Source organism: Sciurus vulgaris (assembly GCF_902686455.1).
Source record: "Sciurus vulgaris genome assembly, chromosome: 15".
In the NCBI taxonomy this organism is placed as follows: domain Eukaryota; kingdom Metazoa; phylum Chordata; class Mammalia; order Rodentia; family Sciuridae; genus Sciurus; species Sciurus vulgaris.
The window spans coordinates 90,438,000-90,462,355 of record NC_136476.1 but is presented as its reverse complement, the minus strand read 5'-3'; the positions used below and the strand labels follow the sequence as shown (position 1 = coordinate 90,462,355).

The following is a 24,356-nucleotide window of genomic DNA, read 5'->3' as shown; positions in this document are numbered from 1 at the left end:
GCAAGATGCCATACCACACAGGAATTGCCTTGCCTGGCAGCAGGCCCTGCAGGCTCCAAGAGACAAACCTCATGGCCCCTCCTGGGGATGTGGCTCCTCTCCAAAGCTGTTCATTTCTTTTTTCTTTTTAAATTTTATTTTAGATGTAGATGGGCACGATACCCTTGTTTTATTTATTTTATGTGGTATTGAGGATCGAGCCCAGTGCTCCACATGTGCTAGGCAAGCGCTTCACCATTGAGCTGTAACACGAACCCTAAAGCTGTTCATTTCTGAGGGAGTGTGTGGACTGCCCTTTGCCAGACTATGACACCAGGCAGAGCCTGGGACCCATCCCAGTGTCCTTGGGCTGGTGGCTTCTGGCACCTGCCAGTGGTTCTGAGAGCATGGTCACCTGTAGAGCTGGCTGGAGGCTTGGTGGGGCCATGTTGTCTCCTCCCTGCCCTGCACCTGTGACTGTGTGGTTCACCCGTGGCTGCTGTCCACCTGAACTTGCCCTGCACCTGTGACTGTGTGGTTCACCCGTGGCTGCTGTCCACCTGAACTTGCCCTGCACCTGTGACTGTGTGTGGTTCTCCCGTGGCTGCTGTCCACCTGAACTTGCCCTGCACCTGTGACTGTGTGTGGTTCTCCCGTGGCTGCTGTCCACCTGAACTTGCCCTGCACCTGTGACTGTGTGGTTCTCCTGTGTGTGGCTGCTGTCCACCTGAACTTGCCCTGTACCTGTGACTGTGGTCCTCCTGTGGCTGCTGTCCACCTGAACTTGCCCTGCACCCTGTGACTGTGTGGTTCTCCCGTGGCTGCTGTCCACCTGAACTTGCCCTGCACCTGTGACTGGTTCTCCCGTGGCTGCTGTCCACCTGAATGCCACTTAAGCGGGGCTAGGCCCCAGGTGTGCTGAGCAGTGTGGCTGCAGCACCTGGCTCTTCCTCCTCAGGTGGAGACACTGACCCATCAGGCCCGGGCAACCACAGTGCATGCTGTTCGAGACTCAGAACTGGCCAAGCTGCCTGCAGGAGCCCTGACATCTATCAAGCGCAGGTACCCACAGGTAAGGGTGGTGCAGGGCCTCTGTTGCCTCTGCCCTGAGTCCAGGTGATCATCTAGTCAAGTGCAGACAGACCCGCCCTGGAGCAGCAGGTGGGATGACGTGAGGAGAGTGACAGGAGAGCATGTCTTGGGGCAGGGGCTCCCCCAGGCAGCTGTGGGCAGGTGGAGTGGGCTCAGAGAGGCTCGGGGGGTAGGCAGCCCCGCAGCATCCGCGAGGCACTTGCGCTGCATCTCAGGGAGGCAGTATAGCTGCTTGTTCTGGTTGTCTTCCCTGCGTGTCGTCACAGGGTATCAGACATGGAGTGAACATGACTTCAGATTTGGAGGCCTGGTCACAGCTGACCAGAGGCAGGAGAAAGGGAGTCTAGGTGCCTGGCCACTGAGAAGTTGCCCTCAGTTCTGTGATCTTCAACCAACTTTCCATTCCAGTCTTTCCATTCCAGAGCAAAGGCTAAGGCTGGGAGGGTATGGCCCTACACTTCGCCCCAGGCTGCCCCAGCTACCCAGGCCCTTTCCCCTTACCTGGGCTTACCAGAGGGTGCTGTCTACCCTGTCTCCAGCTGACACTGCTGCCAGATGGTGGCTTATAGAGCAACTTGAACTTGAATCCCCAGGGGCCTCGGGCAGCAACCGTGCTCAGGGACACTGTAGTTGTCCATTTAAGGACCAGTCAGGATGAACTGATGCCCCATCCAGGGCAGGGAGTGGTGGCTCCTATCCTGGACAGTGGCTCCTGTCGGCCTGGCTGTGCAACCCTATTGCACCCATGTGCAGCCTGGGTCCTGAGGCAGAGGCAGCAGGCTGCCTTGGCCACTGGCTGCCCCTCTGCGACTGTGACCACTCCCTGGTGGCCTGAGTATACTCACATCCACTCCCCTGGGTTCATGGCCTTCCCCTTCTCCTTGTCTTTGGCCACTGGCCTTGCTGCTTCTCACAGTAGGCCGTGACTGTCTGCTTTAAGCTCTTGCCCACACCTAGGCTGACCACTACTGAAGTTACCTTCCTCCTCTGTGGCCAAGCTGAGCAGCAGCAGCCCCAAGTGTGTGTAAGCTGGCAGGGGTCCGTGCAGCTCTGAGAACCCAGTCCCTTTTCCCTGGTCTGTAGCAGCACCCCATTCACAGGGGTGGGCTCTCCCCTTGGGGTATGTCCTGTTCATGGGGTCGCTCTCAGCCCTTCACCACAGGGAGCCCCTTGGTGAGGTTCTCCCGTCAGCCCCCTGCCCTCTTCCCATTCCTGCCTGCCCTGGGATCTCCTGCATGTGAACTAGCCCAGAGCACAGTCTTTTGTGTGGCTTCTCCACTGTGCACCCCACTGGTCCCCTCTTCAAAAGAGAGGTGTTGGGTGTTTCCAGTTTGGGCGAAGCCCAGCCCCACACAGTGTGGAGCTGCTGGATCATGGTGGAGGTGTGTTTTAGGGAACTGCAGACGGTTCCCCAAAGCTGCTGAGTGCTTTACAGCCAGTATGGTGGGCCTGAGCCCTGCTGTCCATGCCACCCCAGCACAGTGTGGGCAGAGAGTGGAGCTCACTGGGGTATGGATTTGTATCTCCTGATAATTGAAGATGCTGAGTACCTGTTCACATACTTATTGGCTTGTTTTGAACCTTGGCCACCTGACACAGAAATAATCTTTTTTAAAATTAGTTTTCACTTTGAATTATTGTTAATTTTTAAAAGATATTTTTACTTGTAGATGGACACAATGCCTTTATTTATTTTATTTATTTATTTTTATGTGGTACTTGAGGATCAAACCCAGGGCCTCACACATGCTAGGCAAGTACTCTACCACTGAGCCACGAGCCCAGCCCATATTGTTAATTTTTAATTGTGACAATTATATTATGGTTATTTTTAAAAGTTCTTATGCTTTAAAGAAACATATTCAGATATTAATATGTCTGTGTATCATGAAATGCTTTGCTTGGGATTGGCTTTCAGAGTGTCTAGGAGTATGTGTGAAATGCAGCTGCTGGAGTGGGTGAGGGGAGCGGCAAGGATAGACAGCAGGTTTTATTTAAGAAAGTGGTGGAGACCCTGGGAGCAGAGCGAGAGCCCATGGGGGGCAGGGGTCTGGCTTTATTACAGGCCCCAGGACCCCCTCTTCTTCCCGTACACATGACTGGAAGCACATAGGTTAATTAATTAGCAGCTCAGAGTGCCTAGGAGCACAGTGGAGGGTAACCTGAGGAATGCATGTTCTCTCTTTGATAACCAGTCCTCACCCTGTTGACCCCCGTCATTCATTACCTACACTGACTGCCGACCTTTGCCCCTGTCTCAGTAATAGGAAGCCTGTAATCCCAGCAACTCTGGAGGCCAAGGCACGAGGATTGCACGTTCAAGGCCAGGCTGGGCAATTTAGCAAAACCCTGTCTCAAAAGAAAAAGTATTGGGGTGTAGCTCAGTGGTAGAGAGCCTCTGGATTCAATTCCCAGCACCAAAAAAAAAAAGAAAGAAAGAAAATTTAAAAATTAAAGTTAAGTAAATCATAAGAACTTTTATCAATTTAAAATTAATTTTTAAAGTAAGTTATAGATATTTTGACATCCAGTCCTTAAATACACTAGTCTACAACCTTAAAAAATTTAATATTAATACAACCCAAAATAACATTATTGTATCTAAAATGTAATAATTCCTGGACATCGTCATGTATCAGTCCACATCCCCAGCTGTCCTCCTGGAGTCAGATGTCCATGCAGGAGCAGATTGCACCTGACCAAGATGAGTCCTTGGATCAGGAGGCCCTGTCAGTCTGTCCTTGTCCTGCTTTGAGGCTGGGGTGGCTGCCTTGGGCTATCTCTCTGCTCTGGAGCAGGCTTGTAGGGGTTGTGCCTCTTTTACCTGCTGTCCCTGGCACCCAGGGCTGTCTCCTGAGTGAACGTCTGCTTTCCTGGCACCTAGAAGGGTAGTGGTCTGCAGAAGGGAGCCTCTGCCCATCCCTGGCCTACAGTCGTTTCCAGCCCTTGGCAGTGTCTGAAAAGGGCCTAAAGCCCTGTTTGAGCATCACTGTGCATCTTTAGGTGCCAGATTTCATTGTTTAAAAATTTTTTTTTTGAGGTTACTTATCTTTCTGTGTCCCCAGGTGGTAACTCGGTTGATTCATCTCTTGGGGGAGAAGATCCTGGGCAGCCTCCAGCAGGGATCTGTGACAGGTGGGTGTGTCCCACACAAGGGTGTTGGAGACCTGCCTGAGGGACCCTCTCTGACCCAGGGCCCCACCCAGTCTGTGCACAGCCCCTGCTCACCTCGCACAGTCCCACCCTGAAACCCGGCCTGGAGGAAGGAAGGCCTCTGGGCTGCCCAACCCTCCAGGAAGGTTGCAGAGCTCCCACTAGGGTGACTGAGCAGGGTGGATAGAGGGAGTGTGCTTAGGCTTTGGCAGTGCCAGAAGAATTTGCTGAAATAGGTCTCAGTGTGGGCAGCAGTGAGGAAGTTCCACTGTGTGTGTGGAAAATTGGGATGTATCTCCCTCCTATGTTTGTCAGCCCATTAAAAAAAGGAAACAGGGTGAATCTTCAGGGAGTGGGCCAGCTGGAGGCTGTTGTCTGTCCCGTGCCAAGTGTAGAAAGATGGCAAAAGGACTCCAGCTTATTTATCCTCTCCTAGATCTGAGCATGTGCTTTTCTGGGGAGCCATGGTTGGCTCTGGGTTCTGGGGCTGTTCTCTTTCCCTGGACTCTAGACATCAGGAACTGGGATGTTGCTCTTCGGCTCTTCTTCCCTGGTGAACAGCCTTGCCTCGGGCCTCCTCCCTCTTCTGTGCATACCAGGCGCCGGGTCCTTTCCCACCTGCCCCCCAACCCCCATCCCCTCCCGGAGCACCCTCAGCATTCGCTGCTCAGCACAGCCTCCCCATCAGTACCTGATGCTCTCAGTCCTTCTCCACCTCGTTCTGCACCAGTTCTCCTCGCTGGCTTGTCCACGGTCTCTGCCTGCACTGCCCCGTGAGCCGCATGAAGGCAGGGACTATGCCTGGGACCACCACTGTAGCTCGTGCGCAGTATTGTGTGCAAAAGGGACAGGCTGGTGGACAGATGCACTGCACAGAGGCAGCGAGGGTGATGGCATGGCCCACTCCAAGCTGACCTCACCCTCACCTGATCACATCTCCAAAGCTCTGTTGCCAGTGAGGTGACACCAAGTTTCCGTTGGACTGAACGTGGGAGGCATGTTCGGCTGGGGCGGTAGGAAGCATATCACTGGATCCTGTTTTTGTCATCCTTTCTGATGGTCTTGACCTTTTAATTTATGTTTTTGACCATTTATAGCTAATGTAATTGTTCTTTCAGGATTTATTTCTGCCATTTTATGAATTTTCCCTTTCTCCCATCCCTACCTTTAATTTAACTAAATTTAGTTAATTAATTTTTTTGGAGACATGGTCACTGATTGGTTAGGCTGGCCTTTAGCTTGTGACCATCCTACTTCAGCCTCCTGAGTCACTAGGAGTGACTTGCAGTCCCTGGGGTGGCGGGTGCAGTTGTCGTGCCCAGCTTGTGGCACTTTTAAGCACCAAGGTTTCACTTGTCACTGTCGCTTCAACGATACTTTTGGTGGGCTGGGCTGTGGCTCAGTGTAGAGCGCGCGCATGTGTGGGGCACTGGGTCTGATCCTCAGCACTGCATATAAATAAAGGTATATGGTGTCCACCTACAACTAAAAATTAAAAAATAAAAGGAACTTTCTGTGGTCACTGCAGCACACAGTGTCCATGCCCACCTTACTGTTCACTCGTCTGTTACTGCCAGCCTTGTGTCACCAGTGTGCTCAGCCCCCATGGCTGTCTGGATACGCCGAGTTTCCTGTTATGCTTGGTTGCTGTAGTACCTCTACCGGTGTCAAGAACCCTTCAGTCAGTGCTCACCGTGCTTTCACACGTCAATCGTGATTTCAAGTCCAAAGGAACAGTGTGTGACACTCGGCTGCTGTCTTGCATCACTGGTGAGGGGTCCATGGGGTCAGTTCCCCTTGGAGAAGGGCCTCCCTGCTGTCCTGCATCCCTGGTCAGGGGTCTGTGGAATCAGTTCCCCCTGTGGAAGGGCCTCTCTTAGCAGTTTTGTGGAGCAAGTTAATGGCCAGGACTTCTCTTTGTCTCCCTTTATTTGCAACCGTCTTACCTCACCTTCATCTCAAGGGGTGTTTTCTAGATGTTGCATGGTTTGATGGTCCTTAAGAACTTTGTCCCACTGATTATGGGAATCCAGATGTTGTCTAACCTCCCCATCCAAAAACTCACTGTCCAAAATCTCAAACTTCTTGAGTGATGACACTCAGCATTAAAGAAGCACTAAAAAAATCTCAAATTCTAGAATATTTTGGATTTTCAGATCAGGGGTGCTCAACCAGTAGTCTATCAAATGTTCCCAAACCTGAATAAGTCCCAAATCTGAAACACTTCTCATCCCTGCACCACAGGTAAGCCACACTGCGAGAAACATGCTCACCTGTCCAAGCCCAAAGTATGGACCGCGGGACACAGGAATAGCAAAAAGCCAGGTTTTACTGACGGTCCTGCGATCGGGGGCCTGGGGCGCAGGCGTCCCCAGAGCACTCAGAACCAGCGTTTTATCCCCAGCAGGCCAGGCCCCCCGAGAGTGCCAGGTCCCCGGTTCCTCCTAGGCCGAGTACTGTGGGACCTGACCTCGCCTGGGTCTTACTTTAATTTTAATTTAACTAAATTTAAATTAATTGGGCTGTTTCAGGAATTGTCCCTCAGTTGTCCCCACCTCCTCTTCCTCTGTCCTCGTGTGGAGGGAGAGCCTCTCCTGGTCGGGGGCCCTCCCCTCGCCTGTCTGCCAAGGGGCTGTGAATCTTCACCTTCTGCATTGCTTGCAGGTAGCTTCCACCCGGCTCTCCCTGGCCAGCCGCCATTCCTGTGTCCCCAGGCATCTGCCCCCATTCTGTGTTCTGAAAAGGGACCATCACACTTTCTATTTCTCACTCAACCTGACTTTAAATCGTTCCCAAGTAGATCAGGTGTTATTTCTTTATGTCCATGTTCAAGAATTTTTTTCTTTGCCTTTAGTTTTCTTTTTTAAAAAAATTTTTAGCTGTTAATGGATCTCTTATTTTATTTATTTATATGTGGTGCTGTGTATCAAAGCCAGGGCCCCACATGCCAGGCAAGTGCTCCCCCACTGAGCCCAGCCCAGTCCCTGCCTTTAGTTTTCATAAATTAGATCTGACCTGTCTGGGCATGAATGTCTTCGGGTGTGTCCTGTCAGCCTTCTTTCGACCTTGAATCTTTCTCCTCTTCTGGAAACATAAGGACTTCCAGCCACAGCGTCTGTCACTGCCCCTGGGGTCTCTCTCTGATGTCTGGCAGAGCGTTCCTTTGGTCTGTCTTTGGTTCCTGCCTCTTTCCTCCCTCCCCTCGACCCTGCTGGAGGCCTGTGCGGAGAGCTCTGATTCCATTCTGTTGGTGGAATGCTCGTGATCACCGCTTCCAGCTGCTTCCTTGTCCCTGTCAGGTGATTCCCGTGTCTGAGACACATGGCTGTTTTGTCTGCTGATGCGCTTTTCTTGCTCCAGTCAAGTGTTCCTTGCTCCTGGTACACCTGGCAATCTGGATCATGCCCTACTATTTTGAGTACTTTGTTTCCATTTAAATCTTGCATTTTAGCAAACTGTCACTGCGCATCTGCAGCTCCTGTCCTGGCCCACTTCTCTGGACTGTGGTCTGATGTTAGCCAGTCCCAAAGCCTTGCAGTACTGCTCTGACTGCCCTGTCCTGTTCCCAGACCATTGTGGACGCTGCTGGCTATCTGTATCATCCCAGCGCTCAGTTCTGGGGTGGGGTGCTGCAGCTGGTCCCCGCACAGCCAGACCTGCACACACTGGGGTGAAGTATTTCTCTCTACCTCTCCCACCTCTGGTTTAGGGCAGGGGTGGCTGTAGTGAACTGCTGGGACCAGGCATTTGCTGGTCTCTCAGGAGGCAGCCAGGTAGGACTTGTGACAGCCAGTTGGTGTGCGCCTGTTCTACCTCCTCTTGGGTCAGAGCCAGCACTTGACGAGCACCGTGCCTAAAAACTAAGGAAGAGCTACACAAAGCCAGTGCTGGAGCCCCTTTCAGTGCCACCCAGAAGGGAGGTTCTGACATCTGAGGTCCCTGAGAAGGAGGAAAGGGAGGGCTTCCCTGAGGAAGAGCTGCTGCAGAATGAGCCTGTGAAACCCGACCGAGGTGGAGGCCAGCCTGGGTGGGATTCTCCTCCATTTCTGTGTAGTAGCACTTTTGCTGGGGCTGTGGATTTTTAGAATCACTTGTCAGTTGCCTCCTTCATCCTGAGGATGGCAGACTTCCCCTTGGCTTTGGAAGCATCATTGTAGACTCTAGGACAGTCTGCGTCCCCAGTGCCTCAGCTCTCTGGGGGCCCTGACTGCTGTGCTGAGGGTTGAAAGTGGGTAGGATATACCCTCATGGGGTGGGAGTCCACAGCAGGGAGCGTGGCACCCAAGACCTGCTGCACAGAGGGGCTTCCTGGGCCTGAGCTTTTGTGGAGGCAGCTGGACCTGTAAGTACGTGGCCAGGTGGTGTGGATGAGGCTGGGTCTACCAGGAGAAGCCAATCCAAGAGGACAGCGTGTGGCAGGCCTCCTTTTGCCTCGCTTTCTTGTGCGCTGTTGCACGGTTCATCCCTGAGGTTGTAACAAGCCCTCTCAGGACAGAGCCCTGCAGCGGAGGAGCACTTGCAGTCCACACTGCCGGCGTCCTCCCAGCCTTTCTCAGGGCCCTCAAGGACACGCTTGGGGAGGCCGCCTGACTGGGATGGCGGATTCCAGTGCCCACTCCAGGACTTGGGTCTCTTCCCAGGGGCAGCAAGCTCTGTGGCTGACACCTCCCAGCACTGGGCTACCTTCTGGACCTGGAGGTGGCTGGGCTTGGCTCCTTGGCAGAAGTGAGTGCCACCTGTGAGCTGCTGGGAACGAGGCTCTGGGCTTTGCAGACTTGCAGCAGAGACAGGCAGATGATGCTGAGCCTCCACAGGCTGCACACACCCCTTCCTTCATAGTGGGGAAGCACCTGTGGCCAGCTGGGCAGTACTACTGGGAGACCAGTCAGAGAAGATCTCCTGGAGCAGGAGATCAAGTCAAGAGGGGAGAGGGCAAGACTCTGGGCAGGGCTCTGCTTATCACTGTCCTGTTGGTTGGTGCCTGTGTCATCTGGAGACCTGAGGCTGTCCCAGCAGCAGCCCCCCGGGTTGATCTCCACTCTGTGCTCCATAGGCCACCAGCTTGGGCTCCACACAGCAGGCAGCAAGTGGGACGTAGGGAGCCCAGCTGGCAACCTGTCCACGGTGGCCGCAATGCCCGTGTCTGAGGACGTGCCACTCACCACCTTCGCCCTGGAGCTTCAGCATGCCCTCAGTGCCATTGGTAAGCCTGTACAGAGGGAGGGCCCCCAGGCTGGGAGGGCTCTGCCTTGGGGAACTTCACACTGAGGACTTGGCTGCCAGGCTGGGGCAGCTCAAGGGTGCAGGAGCGTGTGACAGCAGGCCACCATGGAAGCCCTCAGCACAGGCCCAGGATGCCTTCCTTGTCCCCCACAGGCCCCATCTCAGGGAGGGGACACTGGTGGGGAGCGACTGACTGTGGAATGCACCCCCTGCTGGCTCAGGTAGCTCAGCTGGTGGAGGGTCAGGACAAATCCACCACTCCGAGCCAGCGCTGGGGGTCTGTCATTTCTAGTATGGGACCTAGGGACCATCATCCATCGGAAACAGGATTCCTGACAGCTAGTGAACTCAAGAAAGGGGAGTACGAATGTCCAAGAACTCTTGGGAATTTTCAGATTCATAAGCTATTCCGTGTTCTTGTGTTCCCCTTAGCACTGATTTTTGGTTGTTATTGTAGATGGACACAGTACCTTTTTATTTTTATTTATTTATTTTTATGTGGTGCTGAGAATTGAACCCAGTGCTTCACATGTGCTAGGCAAGCGCCACCCCTGAGCCCCAGCCCAGCCCAGCACTGATTTTATTGGTCTTTGGTGCTGGGGACGGAGCTGAGACCCTTGGCATGCCTGGCAATCCTCTACCACTGGGCCACGCCCCAGCCAGGACTCGCTCAGTTGCTGAGACTGGCCTTAGGCTTGCAATCCTCCTGCTTCGACCTCCCAAGTTGCTGGGGTTACAGGTGTGGCCATGGTGCGCGGCTTCTTCTTCATACTTTATTTATAAGTCCTTATGTAACCATGGTGACCATAATGTTAAGAAGTCAATTAGTCAATTATCTGTGGTGGGATTAAACTGGAAGTTTCAGGGTTGTCTCTGCAAAGAGATGAAATAATGAATGCCATCAGGGTTGTCTGATTACCAAGAAAAAATATATTTCTTTTGATATCACGCAGAAGTGTTCTCTGCCTGGTACAGACGTTTAATTATAGAAAACATTAAGTAAATGCCAGCAGAAACATCTGTAAGACTGAAAGGTACCACTTTAAATATCTAATATCTAAAAGTTATTCTCAAGTGAACTTTTAAAAATTATTTTTATTTTTTAAAAATGAAAAATTTAAACACAGAAGCACGAGTTACCTTGTCTTAGTCTTGATTTTTGTCTCACAAGTATTCTGGATGTTTGTAGGAAGTCCTGTCATTTCCAGTGACATTAGTTAGATTGTTTAGAATGCAGCTAGACCATCTTCAGGTTGTACATGGGTATGTGCTGCTTCAGGAAAATTTATTCCTTTTTAAAAAAGCTTTTATCATTATGGAATCACAGGAAATGGCAAAAGAGTAAGGCGAGACCCCACATACACTTTGCCCATGTTCCCCAGTGGTGACAACACACATAAGGATATTGCTAGGTTTCTGCCACTGTGAGAAAATACCTGATAAAGTCAACTTAAAAGAGTGAAGACTCATGGTTGGTGAAGCAGAGGTCTCAGTGCATGACCACTTGGCCTCTTTGTTTCTGGGCCTGTAGTGAGGCAGAAAGAACATCCTGTTGGGGAGCCTGTGGGAGCAGAGCGCTCATCCCACAGTGACCAGGAAAGCCCCCACACCCATGGAGTGTGGACCCCTCTACGTGCTTGTCCCCTGGGCTCAGGGTGCTTGAGAGCCCATTGCCTCCCAGAGGCCCCACCTCAGAGCATGGCTGCACTGGACCGGCCCTCAGCTCCTGAGCCTTGTGGGGGCACTCCAGGCCAGGCCCCAGCAGTCTCCAGGCCAGGAGGTCAGCACTGTGTGCTCCATGTCTGCCCCACGTCTGGCTGTGGAGTGCTGCGTGGTGCAGAGGAGACCCCCAGAGCTGCCCCCACTTTCAGGTCACTTGCTCACTGGCCTCCCCTGCCCTCTCGCTCGAGGTTTTGTTATGAAAACAGAGCCCTTCGGCCTGTGGCCTTTTGAGATCAGCTTGCTTTCTGTTAAGAGGACTGTCCATTGTGTGGGTGCCACCTCACAGAAGGCTGTGGGGTGGTGTCCAGTCCAGGGACTGCTTGCTAACGGCGAGCGTGTGCCGGTGAACTGTCCTTTGGGATAAATGCCCAGGAGTGGGAGGTGGGCCACGAGTGTGTTGCCTCAGGTGCCCGAGTGACCGCACCCTGCCTCCCACCAGCAGTGAGGGGGACCTGCTCCTCTGCAGCTCTGCCAGCAGGGGGGCTTCTCCTGGGCTGGTCTTGGCAGGTAGAGATGTCGAAGACTTCCCAGTGCGTCCTCACTGCCTGTGTGTGTCCTTGGGGGCGTCTGCTCATCTTTTCTCGCTTACCTGCTCTTTCCTCCCGCTCTCCTTTCTTTCTCAGAGCAGGGGTGGAGCCCGGGGCTCTGCTGTGCTGGGCAGGCACCACCACCGAGCAGCATCCCAGCCTTTGCTCATTTTCTAATGGGGGTTGTCAGGGGATCGATGGAAGAACTCCTACCCCTTTTGAATAGAGTTTGCGTTTTGTAGGAGTTTCAGGCTCACAGCAAAATCAAGAGGAAGGTGCAGAGGTTTCCCATGTGCCCCACCAGGCACAGCCTGCCACGCTTTCAGCACCCCCACAACCCACAGAGCCGGATCCTCCCCAAGACCACTGCCGGGGCACACCATCCACACGGGGTTCCAGCCTGTTGGAATCCTGCGCGCCTCCACCTCTGTGTCCTTGGGTCGGCCTCACTGCCCCACACACCCTCCGCACTGTGCCCACGCGTCCCTCCTACCCACAGCCTGGCAGCCACTTGCTGCCCACCTTTGCCTCTTAGGTGGGCTCCGTGCCTGACCTTCTCCAGGCTCCTTTTTTTTTTGGTGGTGCTGGGGATTGAACCCAGGGCCTGTGTATGCGAGGCAAGCACGCTACCCACTGAGCTACATCCCACCAAGCTCCTTTTGTGCAGTGGTGTGCATTTATGACCCCTGAGGTCTTCCGATGGCCTGAGAGTCCACCTCTTCGGCGTGATCACTGTTCACTGCCTGTTTACGCACTCACCTCCTCAGGGCGGCTCCGCTGCTTCCAAGTTCTGGCAACTGTGAATCAAGCTGCCGTAGACGCCCACGCACAGGGTGGGTGTGGGCACGTTTTCAGTCTCCTTGTGTAAATACTGAGGAGTGCGACTGCTGGACCGTCGCTTTGTAAGCGAAACCAAACTGTCTTCCTGAGTGGTTGTGCCACTCTGGATCCCCAGCAGCCACTCTTGCCTCCTTGCATCTTTCTCTGACACACAACGTGGTGTTTTCATGTGCTTACTTTTTATCTGTAGTTCTACCTTGTGTGTTAGTCAGGTTTTGCTTTTCTGTGACCAAAATAGCTGACAAGATCAACTTGTAGGAGGAAAGCTTCTTTTGGCTCATGTTTCAGAGGTCTCAGTCTGTAGATGACTGACTGCACTGCTCTGGGCCCAAGGTGGAAGAGTGCAGCGAAGGGAAACTGTTCAACTGGTGGCAGCCAGGAAGCAGGGGCTGGGTGGGGAAGGGGCCGGGGCTGCGGGGAGCATGCATCCTTCCAGGACATTCCCCCAGTGCCCACCTCCTCCAGCCACACCCCACTGACCCACTCCCCACCCAGTCAGTCCACTCAGACTAGGATGGACTGATGAGATCACAGCCGTCACAGGCTCAGTTGTCAGCACCTCTGAACATTTCCTGCATCAGCACAGCAGCTCTGGGGACATCCAAACCAGGACATTCCCTTGGTTAGTTGTCTTTTCACATCTCTGGCTCATTTTCCAATTAGGTTCTTTCTTTCTCTTTCTTTCTTTCTTTCTTTCTTTCTTTCTTTCTTTCTTTCTTTCTTTCTTTCTTTCTTTCTTTCTTTCTTTTATTTTTCAGTAGAGGCACTTAAATTTATTCAGGAAAGCAAGGAGTACACATTCAGAGGGCCGCAGGTGTCTTGAGCGAGAGCACTGTTTTCACGTGGTTGGAATGTGGACGTCTCTGTGCGTGCTGGAGAGCTGTCCTGTATCAGATGTCTTCTCAGTGTCCTCTCCCTTCTGCGGCTTGCCTGTCCATTCCCTTTTCTGACCCTTGCAGAGCAGAAGTTCTGCATCACGGAATTGCAGCTGTACTCACTCACTTCGTGCTTATGCCCTGAGTGCTGCGTTTGACGCTGGCTCTGGGGTCCACCTCTGCTCCCTTCTGCAAAGGCAGGAGGTCTGTGCCTGCGTGTTCAGCCGTGGCTCTTCTGTCAGAGACCCCCGACTCTATTTATGTGGGTCTGTTTCTAAGTGTGACTTGCTTTTTTATTCTTTTAGTTGTGTCTTTTGACAAATAGAAATTCTTTCTTTTTATTTATTTATTTATTTTAGTTGTCGATAGACTTTTATTTTACTTATTTATTTATATGTGGTGCTGAAAATTCAACCCAGTGCCTCACACATACCAGGCAAGCACTCTACCTCTGAGCCACTGCCCCAGCCCCTACAAACAGAAATTCTTAATTCTAATTCAGACCAATTTTTTCCTGTATGGTGCTGCTTTTTGTTTTATTGATGTCACCCTGCCCTCAAATCATGGGATGCTCTAAAAACTCCTTTGCTCTGCCTTTCATTTAAGTTTATGATATGCCTGGGGTTCACTCTAGCTATGCAGTGGGTGGACGTAAGACTCCTGTGTCCGTTAGGCACGATGGCAGCGAGGCCCTCTGCCCCAGGTCGCAAGCTGGTCTGAGCTGTCTGAGGTGGATTCCCACGTGCTGGGCAGCATGGATAACGGAAATCTAGCATTCGTTACCAGCTGGTTCCCAAGGCTCAGGAGAATGGGTCGGGACCTGGAAAGCCGCCTGCCTTGGGTCATACCCCAGGGGACAGAAGAACTCACTGGGCTAGATCATTGGAGGACATCCTGTTTACAGGGAGAGAAACAGCCCATCTCCTGCAGCGTGCCCTAGGGGCCTCAGAATGCTGCCCTCCTAGCCTCCCCTCTGGATTCTCAAGAACCCATGTGAGGAAGGGGAGAACTGTCCTGCAAAGTTGGGCTGACCCAGAACCCTCAGGCAGCCAGACTGCGGGCTGTGTTGCCTTTCCCTGAAGGGGGTGGCTGCCTTGGGACACTTGCTCTCTGGGTATTCCTCTTTGAAAACTCTAGTACAAGAGGTGTCATCTCCTTTTCCTCTGCCGTCCAGAATTTGGGAAAGAGGCTGTCTGGCAAGTAGGCTAGCTGGCAGTGCTGGCCAGGCCAGAGCAAACATGAGCAGTGCCTGCTGGGCTGCAGCTCCAGGCACATGGCCCTGTGCTAGAGACAGGTGATACTGGCAAGTCTCTTTTTCATAAGACTGGGCTCCACAAGGCCGGGGCTTCCCTTGGCTGGGACTCGGCCACACCTTGCTCTCCAGGAGGAAGAACTCTGCCTCACAGACCTCTCTCAGGAAGCAGGTCATCAGCACAGTCTGGGGCAGCAGTGCCGTAGCCTCTGCCACGAGAGCCTGGAGCGCTGCCTCTGTCAGGACCCCCAAGTCCAGGTGGGGCCCAGCCAGCAGAAGTGCACTAGGGCAAGTGGGACCCTGCCTGAGTTCCTGTCCCTGCGGTCAGACACAGGCCTCCTGGCACCAAGAGGTGGAAAAGATTTATGGTCCTACCTGGCACTACCATCCAGGTTGAGGAAATACCACCCCGTGGCACCCTGGCACCCTGGTAGGGATGGCCAAGAGATTCTCCAGTGTGGCTTCTGACTGGGGCTCCTGGCTGCAGCCTACAGGCCAGGGCAGGCAGCCCCTCAAGACCAGCAGCCCCTTGCTGAGCCACCCTGGAGGGGCTGCTGCTGCAGTTTAACTCAGAGCACTAGCAGCTACATCTCAGAGGCCCCCCAGCCGTCCTCACAGCTTATTCTGTGTCCCTCTGAAAACACCTGCAGGTTAAAACATGATATGGTTGCCAGGTACTGCACACCTGCCTCTCATCCCAGTCATGGAGAGGCTGAGGTGGGAGGATGGCTTGGGCCCGGGAGTTCTGGTCCGGGTAGCCTAGCCTTGTCTCAGAATGTGTAGACGCATGTTTATGTACGTACAGTGCTCTCACTACTCAACTCTGGAGGGCTCGCTTGGGGGAAGTCTGGTTCAGAATGGTCACAGCTCAGTGTGCCCTATCTTAGGGACAGCTGTGAGGTCCTTCTGCGTTCCCTGCTTAGCATCAGGCTCCAGGGTCCTTTCCACCCAGCCCAGGTGCTCTTATCACTACTGCAGTGCAGCAAGTCAGCTTCCAGAGCGAGTGAACCTAGCATGCTACCTTGAGAGACACAAAATGTGAAAAGATGGCGTCTTTGTGTGGGTGAGCAAAACTTGACTCCTGGCAGCCCTGCCAATCTGGAGCTGTACTCTGGCATACTGCCTCTGCCCAGTGTGTGTGTGTGTGTGTGTAAGTAAGATGTAAGGATGCAGAGTTTCAACTTGTGCATGTCAGCAGGAGATGAAGGGGGGCTGCCCATCTTGGGAGCCCACCTCCGGTCTCCTCCAGATGAGAGGAAATGGCACCCTCCACCTATGCTTCCCCACAGGGAGGTGGGAGAGGCTGCAGTGCCTTCCAGGGGCTGACCTCTGGTCCCCTCACCTGTCTGCAGAGGTGGCTGCCAGGACAGATTTCTGTGATTGGTGATTATATTCTTAGGCCCAGTACTGCTGCTGACCAGTGACAACATCAAACAGCGCCTTGGCTCGGCTGCTCTAGACAGGTGTGCTAGCCCTCAGCACCTGTTCACCCACGTAGAAGATGGCTGCTGACCTTCGCTTCCACCTCTTAGCAATCCAGGCAGTCTGGACATGTACCCCACTACCTCTGTGTCCTGCATCCCCATGCCCCAGTGTGTCCCCTGCCCACCTATACCACTGGGCACCGTTGGGCCTCCCAGTAGACCAGGTCTCTCCTTATCCTCCCCACCGAGCCACTGCCCTGCTGCAGCCTCTGCTCAGCTCATCCTCATCAAGAAAGGAAAGGCCTGGGAATGTTGGGCAGGGAGGGGGGTGAGGCTGGCCCTGCCTGTGGGAGGGGTAAGACTAACAGAGGAGCCACGGCTCTCTGGAGCTGTCCCCAGAGTCTGAGCACCTGCCTCTGGCTCAGCCTCCACGAGTACCGGCTGTCCAGCTGGCTGGGGCAGCAGGAGGACATCCACCGGATCGTGCTTTACCAAGCAGACTGCACACTCACACCCTGGACCCAGCGCTGCATCCGGCAGGCAGACTGCATCCTGATTGTGGGCCTGGGCGAGCAGGAGCCCACTGTGGGTGAGGTGAGCGCTGACGGGGCTCTTTCTCAGAACTCTGTTTCCCTTTGAAGGAGACAGGACCCAGGTGTCTGGGACCCGTGCTTCAAACACTTCTTGCTGCATTCGTTGCCTCTGGGGGTTTTAGCACAAAGCCCTGCAGGGGCCCTGCCCCGTGGCCTCTTGTGGAGTTGGAGCCTCTCTCAGCCTCACACTGCTAACAGTATGTGTATAAAGCACTCCTCTACAGGCTCATGACCCGATAGAAATAGTGCCCTGTTCCAGATGATCCTGAGATTTCCTTTTTCCTCAACACTTGGGACCCATGAGCCTTTTCCATGTCGTTCCACTCATTTTTATGGCTGTCTTGTTTTCTGTTGGTGAGCACCCCACCATCTGCACACACGTTCTCAGCCCATGGACTGTAGACTCATTTCACAACTCCAGCCATGTGCAAGGTGCTTCAGGGGGCCTACAACTGCTGACCACAGAGAAGGTCTTCAGCTTTCCCAGATGTCAGCAGATTGTTGTCCTGGTTGCTTTCACAGGTTTCCCTTGTGCCTGTCTGAGCGCTCCACACCCTTCCTAGTGCTGGGCACCGTCAGCCCTGCTTATCTCCTCCAGCTTGTGGTGTGAATCGGTGCTTCTTCACCCCTTGAGTTGGCATCCCCACCTCCTCCCTCTGCTGCACTGCTCTGGGCTCATCTCAAGCTTTTGCCTGGCCTCTCTAATCCTGGGGCAGCTAAAAATTCCTCCTCTCTGAAGTCTGTTCCCGTTCTGTAGGGGCAGTGCTCCCTGGAACGGCGAGTGCTGCCAGCACCTTGTAGCAGAGGGCCCATGTGCCTTCATGGGGCAGTGCAGAGAGGCGGCACCCTGCCTTTGCACCCCAGCTCCCCAGCTACACTGACCACTCACATGCACGGCTAGGCAGCAGCCCCAGGACAGGCCATGTCACAGCCCAGGTGGTACAGGGCCAAGGAGCCACTCTTGGACCTTGCCTAAAGCCCTCCTGCCCTGCGAGGGGCCAGCGCCATCCTGCCCTCACTACTCAGCATGCCTGGGCTGGCTGACTGGGCCTGCTCTCCCCAGCTGGAGCGGATGCTGGAAAGCACAGCTGTGCGTGCCCAGAAGCAGCTGGTCCTGCTGCACAGGGAGGAGGGCCCGGGGCCGGCCCGCACCGTGGAGTGGCTCAACATGCGGAGCTGGTGCTCCGGCCACCTCCACCTCCGCTGCCCACGCCGCGTCTTCTCTAGGAGGAGCTTGCCCAAGCTGGTGAGGCCTGGTGGCTGCCCTGGGTTCCTGGGCCCCTGCCCACAGCCTCCCCTGACTGCCTGCTTACAGGGGGCTTGAAGGTGTAGACCCTCTTTCTCTCCATGCTGTCTGGCTCTGTTAAGAGGTTTGCCTCTTTTGCTCCTGGACTCCGGCTATAGGTTGGTGTTTGCTTGACCTGGGGATCCTTAGGCCACAGCATGGTGCCAGCATGGTGGAGGCATAGCACAGAGAGGCCATCCGGGTCCTGGGGGCACCAGTAAACCCAAGAGCAAGGCCTGAGGGGGTCAAGGGCTGAACCTGAGGGTCCCACACTCAGCCAAGTCCCTGAACCTTGAAGGTGTGGTCAGCCCTACCCAGCCCTAGGCCAGCCCTCAGCCTGGTGGGCTCAGGGCCCAGGTTGGAAGGGGCATGGAGGCTGCCTGTACACCACAGCCCACTCAGCCCCTGTAGCTCAGTGGACAGCGTCCTGACGGCTGCACCCCTGCCCAGGACCGAGAACACCATCTACCAAAAGGACCTGTGGGGCCTGAGGGGTCCACCTCCCATTCTGGGCCTGCCTCATCACCCACGTGCCCTCGGCCAGCATTCCCCCCGGGTGAGCCTGGGCTGGCTCTGGGGCCCCTGGGCATCAGGGTGCTGATTGGGCCGTGTCCTGGAAACGAGAGGACTTTGGGTGAGGAGTTCAGGAAGCCTGCCTAGACCACTCAGACGTGGGGCACACGGGGTCTAGCACAAGCCCACGTCTCGTGCTGCCTTCTCAGATGGAGCTGTATGAGCGTGTCTTCCAGCGACCCCCAGACCGGCACTCGGACTTCTCCCGCCTGGCCCGGGTGCTGACCGGCAATGCCATCGCATTGGTGCTTGGAGGAGGGGGAGCCAGGTGAGTCCCTAGTCCAGGCACTGCGGCCCTGTGTGTGCAGGTGCCCTCATTCCTGCAGGAGCTGTGCAGGACTCCCAGCAGGACGATGGTGTCACACCACTGACAGGAGCTGTGGGCCATGGTGACCTCGGCCATCCTCAGGAGAGCATCCAGGTGGTCCACAGGGGTGTGGCCTGCCCAGGGAAGCACCTGATGCAAGCAGGCCCAGCAGAGCTGCCCACTTCCTTGTTGCCAGTAGAGTAGAAGAAATAATGAATCTTGAAGTTGCAGTGGTCTTTGCCTGGAAGCCTTTGCTGGCTTTTAGCCACCTGTGTTTCCTCTCCTCCAAAAAGAGTTGTCTTCCTCCACCAGCGTCCCCTCAGGCTCCTGGTGAGCTGCTTTCATCTTGACGCACATTGTGTGGAGTCAGGGCCTGATCCGTGTGTGAGCCAGTGAAGCATTTCTTCGTTCTTGGGCTGAAGGTTCCTTGGTTGCAGGGGGGTGGTGGTGGCTATCAAGGATTGAACTCGGGCACTTGACCACTGAGTCACATCTGCAGCCCTATTTACTATTATTTAGAGACAGGGTCTCACTGAGTTGCTTAGCAGTTCGCTTTTGCTGAGGCTGGCTTTGAACTTATAATCCTCCTGCCTCAGCCTTCCCAGCCGCTGAGATTACAGGCGTGAACCACTGTAGCTGGCCCTTAAAGGACTTTTAAACCCAAATTATTCCTAATCTGGGTCATTGGACCCTTATCACCTTCTCCTGAAGTCAGAGAGCATCATGGGGAGGGTGAGTCCAGGCAGTTGCTGCCTTCTGGTGAACCAGATGAGCATGGAGCCTTACTGTGCCAGACCCACACCCCCCAGGAAGGCAGTACTGCGGGCACTGACTGGGCCCAGGGCAGGGGCTGGCACTGTTCTGCCAGGAGCCCCGCCTGCCTCCTGCACTTCCAGTTCTGAGCCAGGAGCTCAGCAGGGGTTCCTGGCCAAGCTCTGTGTGCTGAGTCCTGGCTGTTCTTGACCTTGTGGCAAAGTGATAGCACGATGCTCACTGTATTGGGGTCCTGGGTGACTTTGCATCTTACTTCACTTTTACTTCAATGACAAGGAGACTGGGCTAGAGGAGAGGGGTGATACCCATGACCGGCCAAGCCCGGGAGAGGCCAGCATCCTTTCTGTAGGGCTGGACAGCGGGCATGTAGAGCAGAAAGGCCCAGACTCAGGCCTGGCTTGCAGGCCAGGCCAGCAGCATCTCAATGAAAACACATTTTAATCAGAATGCACTTTAGAACTCATGGGGTTCTGTAAGGCACCGGGCAAAAAATGTCCTCTCTCAGTCTTTCCAGTGCCAAATCCAGAGTTCCCAGAAACACCCACTTGCACTACTCTGTGGCCATCTGCTTGCCTCCATTCCTGTTGTACTGGTGGTCTGGTTTCTGCTGCTGCAGATGACTGGCTTCCTGGCCCTCCTACGCACTGTCTTGTTCTGTGTCCTCCTCATCTGTCTGCTCTGCTCCCTGCTTCCCAGTCATGGCCCCGGGGTGGCCCAAGCTGGCTGAGCCAGCACTTGCTGTTCCATCTGACACGGCTGCCATGTGGCCCTTGAGGTCACTCCTCCTTCCTTGCTGTGTCTGCATCTGCGTGGCTTCTGGGTGATCAGTGCACCTGCCGACACTCGTTAGCTTTGGCACCCTCGGGGTAGGCTCAGACAGACCAGGCCAGCTCTGCTCACACAGTTCAGGGCTGCCTCCTCCAGCCTGCCACCTCCTCTCTGCTGGCTGCTCCTAGCTGCGGGGATATCACCCTGGGAACTGCCTTTGGCTCCATTTCCTGGGTTGCACTGTCTCTCTCTCTCGATATGCTCATGGTTTTGGTGATATCCTAGAGAGAATTCCTGGGAGGCCAAGATGTTAAGACTGTGCCTCTCACAAGACTATCATGCTTTCATGGTGTTTGGCGGGGTATGGCCTTAAATACTTCCCAGGGCCCCATCGTCTTTGTAGCTTTTCATATTGCTGTTGAGGGGGTCCGTGCTGTTGTTCATGAGGCTTGGTTTTTCATCCGGAACCTTGCAGGACATTCTTGGTCCTTGGTATTCTGAAGTTACATGGGATGTGCCTTGGTGTGATTCTTTTTTATCCATTACACTGGACTCCTCTTGGGTCCTTTCAAATGTGGAAATTTCAGCCAGGTGGGGTGACCCATGCCCAGCTACTCTGGAGGCTACGGCAGGAGGATTGCAAGTATAAGGCCACCTTCAGAGACTTAGTGAGACCCTGTCTCAAAAAAAGTGGGGGATGATCTGGGATTAGAGCACCCCTGGGTTTAATCCCATAACTCCCTCCCCCCAATAAAACTCTGGGAAGTGTTTTATGTTTTACTTTTTAAAGTAATGTTTGCTTCTTTCTTTTCTGTTTTCTTGGCGCTCCTATGGGTCAGGCATTGGCGTCCTAGATGGATTCTCTTACTTCTCTTACCTTTTCTTTACCTTATTGCCCACCTCTATATTCCAATAAGTTTCTCTGCTAAAATACTTCTGATGCAGAGGTATTTCTCTCTTTCTAGTCTTGCTGTCTCTGGGATGCACGAGGGCAGGCCCCTTGCTCGCTCTGCTGGCTGCCTACGTCTCCCACCGAGTGCTGGTGCGTCTGGCTCTGTGCTTGCGACAGGCTGTGTGAAGTTTGTGGCTTGACGGAGGTGCGGTGAGCTGAGGCGTGCCCACTGAGCGCCTCCTTCCTCACCCCTCTTGTTTGGTAGGCATTCGGGCTGCTTCTTGCTTTTGACTTTTAGAAGTGAAAGGATAATAGCACTCTTTATGTGGGTGTGTGTTTTCTTTCCTCTCAGGCAAAAGCCCGGGAGTGGAATTACCTGGCCACAGGGTAGTTGTGCCACTTTACTGCCACCACCCACGTGAGAGTTCAGTTTCCCATATTCATGGTACTGTCAGTCTTTGAACTGTGGCCACCCTGGTGGGTGTGCGGTGGTCTCCTTGTGGTTCTGATTTGCACCTCCCTGAGGGCAGGACATGGAGCTTCTCCTTTTGCAGGTGTGCTGGTTGGCCATGTGTGTGTGTGTGTGTGTGTGTGTCCTTTTTTTTTTGGTTCTGGGGATTGAACCCTGGGGTGCTTTACCACTGACCTATGCCCCTAGCCATTTTTGTTTTCATTTTGAGACAGGGCCTGGCTAAGCCTGGCCTTGAACTTGCGACCCTCCTGCCTCAGCATCCAGAGTGGCTGGGGTTATAGGTGTGCCCAGCTGTCATCTCTTCATATCCTGCTCTCCTCCCTTTCCTTGCTCTCTGGGCTTGAATCGCCCATAAATCAGACCTTTGTGCCAGACCCCTTGCTTCTGAAGCTCCCTGCCTGCTTGCCATTTGGTGCTCTTGCTGCCTGTGAGTCAGTGAGCGCTGCTCTGACGTCCTAGATGGCACAGCACTCCCTCAGCATGTTGCCTGCGCTGCGCCCGGTCACCGAGCTCTCCCGCTCCGTCGTCCTGGCTCTCACCTCTAGACCTGCGTTCGGTTCACAGTCTCAGGTTCTGTGCCCACTCGTCAGTTGGATCTTTCCTTCACTCTTTCTGTAGTGGTTCTTGAGCATTTAATCATCACGTGCGTTCACGTTAGCCCTTCCTGAGTGCACACTTACGGACACTCACGTGGCTGTGCAGCCATTAGCACCACCCAGAGCACTTTGGTCCCACCACCAGACTCAGCCCCGGAGCTCCAGCTTCCACTGCCCTGTCCCCCTTCTGCTGGCTCTGTCCCCGTGCAGCTGCATGTTCCAGGTCTCTCGTGGCGTGGCAACGTGCAGCCCTCATCCCTGCGCTCTGCCTTCTCACCAAACGCACCTTCTACCTTTTGTCCTCTGCTCATCTGCCTGTGGACCTGCGGCAATTCCCACCTTTGGCTCCTGGGGGCTTCGAGCATCACCATTCTACAGACCAGTGCCTGATACCCTGTTGCCTGGGCTCCCTCTGGGCCACTTCTGTGTTTCCTGTCGGTTTGTGGCCAGTGGTTCTTCTTGTGTAGCTAGTAGACCTCCCACATGGAAACGGCAGTGACGAGTGCAGGCTCTGGGTGACAAGTTCAGCCTGGGCTGTACGTGGTCAGAAGCTGGCTTCCTGGTCTCTGAGAGGGCCGTTCCATTTCTGGCTTGCTCTGACTCCTGGGGTGGCCCTCAGGGTGCTTATCAGGACCCCCCGCAGAAAGGCCCTCAATACCACTTTTCCTCATTCCCAAGTGAGTCTGGCAAGAGTCCTGTTCAACTTTACCACCTCGGCCATGCCTTCCCTCCATGCTGGAGTGGCAGGTGTGTGCAGGTGGAGGCCAGCTCCTCCCCCCATCCCAGCCCATGGTCTCCTTGGGATCTGAAGTCATCTCCAGCCTCCCTCTGCGACCTGTGCCAGAGCAGGGACAAGGAGTGGGTGGTCTTAAGCAGCCACCTCTGGTCTTCTCTGGGCACAGTGGGGCTGAGCCTGGTTATGGCACTTACTTCCTCTCTGTGCTCCTGGCTGCTGAAGAGGCTGCGCCCAGGTGGGCATCCTCAGGGCACTGGCAGAGTATGGCATCCCTGTGGACATGGTCGGAGGGACATCCATTGGGGCCTTCATGGGTGCCCTGTACTCTGAGGAGCGGAACTACAGCCAGATGCGGATTCGAGCCAAGCAGTGGGCTGAGGTAAGTGGGTACCCTACCCCTTCAGAAAGACTCTGGTCTCCCAGAAACAGCCCCACAGGCTCGAGGGGCAAAGGGACAGCATGCAGGAAAGGACACTGCTGCTGGTGGGAGGCGTCTGATGGAGGCCACTGAGTGACCACGGAGAGGCCCACACCACTGGCCGCAGGGCCGATGCAGAGAAGGAGGCTGGGGGCTCCAGTCCTTAGGACGGAGGCCTAGCCCACCCCACAGGGCCACGGCAGGGCAGGAGGGCCCTGGGGCCAGTCAGAAGCAGAAAGGAACAAGGTGGCCTGGGCCTGGTTTCTGCAACACAGGCAGGGCAGCTGAGCTGCTTAGGATTATGGGGGTCATTCCAGCAGGCCCTGGGTGATTTAGGGCAGGGGAGTGTTGGCTTGGTGTGACTCAGATGAGGGAGAGGCCAGGCATGAACTCTGCCCAGCAGGGAGACATAAACAGCTCCAACCTTGAATCTGGCTTTGTCTTAAATGGGCACCAGAATCAAAACACCAAATGTAGAATCAGAGGAAGCAGAACAGGCTCCCCAGCTCAAGCTCTGCAGTGGGTCGGCTCTGCGGGCCTCTGCTGCTGTGCTGCTTCTTCCAAACAGTCGAGCCCTATTGAAGCCATGAGTGGGATCAAACGTGTTTGTGCTCTCCTTTTTAAAAGAGAGGAAAACTGTCCATCCTCCCAGCATAAGCTCATGGACCAGGTCATCTGCTGTGTTCATGGAGCCTGGGCACCCTGCAGTAGGGCTTCCCGTTCCAGAAGTAGTTCTTCCCTGAAACAAGCCCCCAGGCACTCTTTAAAGGCCACTCCAGAGAGAGGGGCAATTACTAGGGATGGCCTCTAAGAGCACTGGTCACAGGACATTGTGTACAGTGGGCAGAAAATGGC

General features: G+C 54.4%; 1 protein-coding gene across 3 annotated transcripts in view; it reads left to right on the top strand.

Annotated features, from left to right (window-relative positions):
- Positions 1–24,356, top strand: part of PNPLA7 (patatin like domain 7, lysophospholipase) — a 63,112-nt gene that overhangs the window by 33,888 nt on the left and 4,868 nt on the right. For all 3 annotated transcript variants that reach the window (XM_079112758.1, XM_079112757.1, XM_079112759.1), the window contains 8 exons: positions 938–1,051; positions 4,137–4,206; positions 9,278–9,427; positions 16,063–16,126; positions 16,513–16,681; positions 17,744–17,926; positions 18,688–18,806; positions 23,306–23,462. In XM_079112758.1, coding sequence (XP_078968884.1) covers positions 938–1,051; positions 4,137–4,206; positions 9,278–9,427; positions 16,063–16,126; positions 16,513–16,681; positions 17,744–17,926; positions 18,688–18,806; positions 23,306–23,462 — 1,026 coding nt within the window. The remainder of the gene's footprint in view (positions 1–937; positions 1,052–4,136; positions 4,207–9,277; positions 9,428–16,062; positions 16,127–16,512; positions 16,682–17,743; positions 17,927–18,687; positions 18,807–23,305; positions 23,463–24,356) is intronic.